The sequence below is a fragment of the Empidonax traillii genome, unplaced genomic scaffold, assembly GCF_003031625.1.
Source record: "Empidonax traillii isolate 1590-97213 ecotype Southwest subspecies unplaced genomic scaffold, ASM303162v1 scaffold857:size263469, whole genome shotgun sequence".
NCBI lineage: Eukaryota > Metazoa > Chordata > Aves > Passeriformes > Tyrannidae > Empidonax > Empidonax traillii.
The window spans coordinates 60160-66159 of NW_020956050.1; the positions used below are offsets into that span (position 1 = coordinate 60160).

At 38.0% G+C, this 6000-nt stretch overlaps 1 protein-coding gene across 6 annotated transcripts in view; it reads left to right on the forward strand.

Moving 5' to 3' along the window:
• PDE1C (phosphodiesterase 1C) overlaps positions 1-6000 on the forward strand; it is a 69386-nt gene that overhangs the window by 54093 nt on the left and 9293 nt on the right. For all 6 annotated transcript variants that reach the window (XM_027902261.1, XM_027902264.1, XM_027902262.1 and 3 more), the window contains one exon: positions 479-553. In XM_027902261.1, the coding sequence (XP_027758062.1) occupies positions 479-553 (75 nt within the window). The remainder of the gene's footprint in view (positions 1-478; positions 554-6000) is intronic.

Sequence of the window (6000 nt, forward strand, 5' to 3'; positions counted from 1 at the left end):
ATACAGTCATCAAAGGACCAACCCAAATGAATGTGTGGATAAAGGAATCTGGTAAGAAAAAGCAAGATGAAATTATATAGGCCTATTTAGGATATTTAAGGTGGTTCTTTAAAACAGAAACTTATGATGAAGTCTTGCAGGGTCTTAGTCCCTTAAAAGCATAAATGTTTCAGAGTCCTGATTTTGAAATGCAGTTTATACTCAGGTTTTTAATGGCCTGCATACAGTCAGAGGGATGAAGAGTTTGCATGTGCACTTTAAAAGGTTTTAGTAATTAGAATACATTAAACATATAGTGTAAAGTTTGCTTTTCTGTAGGAGATGGATAAAGTTTTTTGGTGCTTTATTCCTTTTGAATTCAGACTTTTTCTCCTAAGGAACATCTCCTTTGGATGGTCCCATTTGATTGAGTTATAGTCATTAATAAACTGCAGTCTGCGTTAAAATCCTTATAGTGTTTCTTATCGTTTTTTTCTAGGTGAAATAAAGGAAGACAATAAGTTGGACAAAAGAGATAAGTTCAGTGTGGGAGACGAATCAAAGAAAACAGATGGTAAGGACAACATTTTATTGCATTTTTGTCATCCATTTTTATATGCAATCTATTGGCTCCTAAATATCTGTAGTTTATTCTAAAACAAAAAAAAATGTGTGGTAAACAGAAACAGACTTAAGGTCATTAGATTTGAAAAAAAGCCCTTGGGGCATTCTGAGGGAAAATCATTCCTTTCACATAATGCCTAGCACCATTTAGTTGAGCTGGTAAGCCTTATCCATCAATTTTTTGTGCAGTGCCTGAAAGAAAAATCCTGGATTATTAGAGTTGCATAGTAGGAAATGCGGATTTGTGAGATTCTATCCTTCTGACTTTCTTTGGGCTGTATTCTGCTGTCTGTAAGGACAGGCTGCATTTGAGATGAAGAAAACAGAGCTAAGAAAAATACTGCACAAGATGTCCCTGTTTTACATAATCACATGTTATACTACACCGATACAAACACAAATCTTTCTTGACTTAGTTGTCTGAAAGGGAATTTGCCCAGTGTTGTCAAACCAGTGGTGTGAGAAGCAAGCAGCATTGAACACATCAGCGTAGAGGCCCTCTATTGAAAAGGGAAGTGATGAAACATCATTGAGCTGAAGCAATCTCAAGCCATAGGATGACTTCATGGCAATAATTTCAAATGAGTCTGAACCTAGTGTAGAGATTCACAGACATTTTTAGCAGCCTCAGCAAATTCGAAAAATAACTCTAAATTCTGTGGTTTGTTTACTCTTATGCACTTCCTCCCCTGTGTACCACAGGGCTCTGAGATGGTATGTGAATCCACGTTGCTTAAGGCAATTGCTGAAGTATTAGGTAGCAAACTAAATGGAAACAGGTTTTCTAGTATTTTCTCTGTATGTCTCAGTGAAATTCACTGAAACATAGCTATTCCTAAATGTAAATAGTACAGTGCTTTGCTTTGATGGTCAAGAAAGACAACTTCATTGTAAGCAGTGCAGTTTAGTATGATACCATGTTTTCTTTTATTGCTTCTTTTTAGGAAAATATTTAAATTCCTATTGCTCTAGCAAATGTTGTAAATAAGAAAATATTTTACCTCAGTTAAAAATGTAGAAAATTTCATCTAGAAGCATGTATTAATTTCAGACATAAAAATGTACTTTTTCTTAAGAGGCTCCTTAGTAGCAATTCCTTAGAAGAATTCAGTTATTTTGTTAAGAGGTCACATTACTTACATAGTTGTGTTAAATGTCTGTCAGGAAAACAGTCTTGAACAAGTACCATTTACAATTCTTACTGTGGTCATGCAGAAATTAAACACAAACACTCAAATAACACGATACCCTTCAGATGTTCCTGAGTATGTGCAGCTCTGTGTGTAACTATCAAGACCCCAGCAGAATGACTGTTCTCCCTGCTCTGGTGGGTGATGGCTGAGCAACAGCTCTACTTGAAGGTTGCAGCCCTTGCAGGACCATGTGAATGCAGAAACATTGTGGCTTTTTTATGAGTACTCAGGAGCACCATCCCAACCAAGAGAGTAGACCTATGAGTCCCTAACTTTGAGGACAAGGTTACATTTGAAGGCCTTCACTGTCGGCCGACCAAAAGGTGAACATTTCATGTGGACTTAATGATCAAGGGTGTGAATTTGGTTCCTTGCAAGTTGTTCATCTTTGTTTGGTGTTATTTGTACTTGTTATTTGTTGTTTATTCTCCTGTAAGAGAAAGTTCTGCTCGTCTCTTTAGGGAAAAGACTAATACCATGGCACCAGTTGAATACAGTGAATAAGCAACTGTAATTATGCTAGTGCATTACAAGGACAACTTGTAAGCTGAATGTTTTTCATTCAGACACTGTAGAGGCAGATTATAGCTAATGATCTCATTGATAAGAGTCAGGAGAAAAATTGTGAATTATGCACCTAAGAAAATAAAGCACGTAGCACTTCTGTTTTGCCAAATACTGCACAACTTGTTCTGTCCATTACTCACTCCAGAGCAAATCACCTTACCAGCCATATGAGGCCTGTGGAAAAAGACACATGATCCATGGATAATACCTAGCTGTTTACAGGCTACTGAAATGTTTGCCTGAAAATATGTTTTCTCTTGTGCCAGTGCATGGTCTTTCACATACCACATGCTGGAAAAAAGATGGAGTGAGTGAGTTAAAAAGATTGAGATTATGGCTACAATGTACTCTTGCTATCTGCTCTTTATGTTCGCATGTAACACTAACACTTGTGTTACAAACGGGGTTGTTGGGATGTGAAAACAAAATCTGATTTTAATAGAAAGAGAAAACCTGTAGGATTCAGTTTCTTCCCCTAAATTTTCAACAGTGTAATCCTGGATAATTGTGGTGTCATCTTGTGGTTCCTTCAGAATTAAATATGGTTATAATGCTGCGGAAATGCGTATTTGAGTAGGGAAAAGAGGAACCACAAGCAAATCCCACAAACACTTTCATTCACAGGGACTCAAGCATGCTAAGTAGCTTGTGGGAAAAAAAAACACCTGCCCACAGAACCCTTATTCCACATGACACTATCCTACAGTCTGCATTTATTCTTTTTAGGAGAGAAAAGAGATTTTTCTTTTAAAGCCACTTTGAAAATCATGTCTTGTCCTGACATAGCCTGACCTGGCACTGGAGGCCGTGGGGACGTGTCCTGAGCCCTCTCTGGGCAGCACTGTGCTTTTGGGAGCTGGAGGAAAGAAATGGATGTAAAGGGCAGGCATTTATTTGGAGTGGCAAAGCTGACCACCTTCAGAAGAGCACTGTGAGGGGTCAGCTCTCCACTTCCTGTTGGTTCAACCAGCATCACGCCTGTGATTTATGCTCAGTAAGGAGCATGAGTCAATACAGAACAGGTGATGTTTTTGAGTTAGTCTAAACTCTCACGTGAGTTTAAATGCCTCTGGGGTTGTGGTCCAGTCCTCTGTACATCAGTCTGTATAGATACACAGTTTCATAGTCCAACAAGCAAAAGTTAAAAATGCCTTAGTATAAACTACAAACTGATAGCAGAAATGGACTTAATAATCTCTTTGTGGTGGGTGCAAGTATCACATGAGGGGCTGTGGAAGTCACAAGCATTTACATTGGTCATCAAAGGGAAGGCCAGTACTCAACCTTGACAAACAAAGTATGTTTGTCACTGTCGCTGAAGGACTGACATGTACATGCAGGCATGGATACTTCAGATAATAATGTTACCAAGTGAACTACCTAAAGTCTTCCTATATACAGAACACTCCATATTCATTCTTTTTCCTCTTTCAATTACCTCTATCCATACATGCTATATTTGTACTAGAACTATTGTGTTTAAACGAGAAAGAGGCTGAATCACAGCCAAAGTTAAAGTTTTTGTAGGGAAACTGAATTATACCCAAAGGGAAATTTGACTAAGAAACCAGCACATCTGCTCCACCAAGTAGAAAAACAATTCAAAGCAAATGCTGCCCTGGAATGTTCTTACTGGAATTGATGTTGTAGCTAACAGAAGGAAAAAGCAATATATCATAGAATGTTAAGGGGCTGGAAGGGACTTTGAAGATCATCTAGTCCCAAATTCCCCTGCTATGGGCAGGGACACCTCCAGCTAGACCAGGTTGCTCAAGGTCTTGTTCAACCTGGTTTTGAACACTGCCAGTGTTGGGGCATTGACAGCCTTTGTGGGTTGACTCAGTTCTCTACTGGAAACTTCTAAAGTCTGGGAAAAAAATTGCATTTTCCCTTGTTTCATTAATGGGGATAGGAGGCATTAAAATTCTTGTGAATATGGATGGTGTAGTAAAAAGACTGTATCTGGGGTGGTATTCGGAGCTCTATTTCGTATTCCTGGTGTGATTCAGCAAATCCTTTAAGAGATTCAAGTATGTTATTTAGTCCACCCACCTCAAATGATTGCCTTTCCTTCTGGGCCAGTCTTTTCTCTTTAAAATGTTACATGTCTAATGATACGTGCCACAGGATTGTTATGATCCTGTTAACGACAGTAAATCAGGCTGAACCTTTCAGTTGGGAAACATTAGGGAAGTGTAGTACTGTTGTTATGGCTGTTACTGTTGCCTGTTGTAGTTTATGAGGGAAATGTGTCAATTCAGTCTAAATAAATCCAGTGAAATGCTGAAATATTAGTTCTTTAAAAGAGTGTCTTAGAATTGCATCAGTGAGCAATTTACTGGGAACTATCCTGAAAAGAAAGGTTCTCATGCATTTTGTACAGAAGGAAAAGATACCAACTCATTAATAGATCTGTGCAGCCAATGTATACATTCATCACAGACAATGCAATCCAGCAGAAGAGATCTTTGTTTTGGCAGTCCTTTTTCTCCTTTGCCCAAACACTACTTTAAAAAAAAAAAAAAAGAAAAAAAAAGAAAAAGACATATCTATATCTACATAATCTACATATACACACACATATATAAACAGTTTTCCTGAGAGGGACCAAAAGACATTCTGTTGTAATCACATCTTCCAAGGCATGCCCAGCCTTACAGATGAATTCATCTCTCCTTGGGCTGAATCTTCTTGGTTGCACTTTCAGACTCTACTGACATAAGCATTGTCAGAATAACTGTAGCTAAGCAGGATGGACAGCCAGTACAGAGTAGAATTCATGTTCCTGTTTGAAGTTTTCCCAGAGGATTTCTAGAGAGGTATATAAGGACAATTGAATAGAGTGCCCTCTTCAAATACAAACTGTCCTCTTTCACTAGAAATAAAAAAAAAATTTTCTTGTCTACATTTCTTTCTCAAGGATGTCACAGATATCCCTATTGTGAAGATGCACTTGTGGTATAACTACATAGAAAACAGTTATGTTTGTACATTCAGGATAATGTCAGTCAAATATAGCCCAATTATGAGGCCAAAGGATTATAAGTATTTGACAGAGGAGGCAAGCAGGTTCTAAACTGCACATATTTTGTTATACCTTTGGCACCTCTCCATACGTAAGGCTATGCTTTTCATTGAAAGCTCATTGGGAGAAAAGGATTTTTAAAATATAGTGCTCTTTTGTGTTTGGAGCATTTTCTTTGCTTAAACTCAAAGCACATGGTACAACATTGTTGCCATATTAAGCAAAAAGATACTGAAAAACTGTTGAGCAAGTGTGATGAGAGAGCCCTACATCAAAGAAACATAATGGAATCTCTTGGTCTAAACATGGTTGACTCTGTTACGTGATCTTCTTGATGCCAAAGTTTAAATTCCAACTGGATTAGTCTGATTGCAAGAGATTTTGGTTTGTTCAGGACAGAATGATACTTCCAGCTGAGCCCATAAGAAGTATTGCCTTGGTGTGTCTCACCTTGCATCCTTTCAGTGGTTAAGCAAAGCTGCACTGCTTGCAGGAAATGAGGCTATCTAAACTGATAACCTTCTTTCTACTTCCCAGATTACCTACCCCTTGGACAAAGGGGAGAAAGTCAGCATTTGACACATTTTCTTTTTCTTTTTTCTTTTTTTTTTT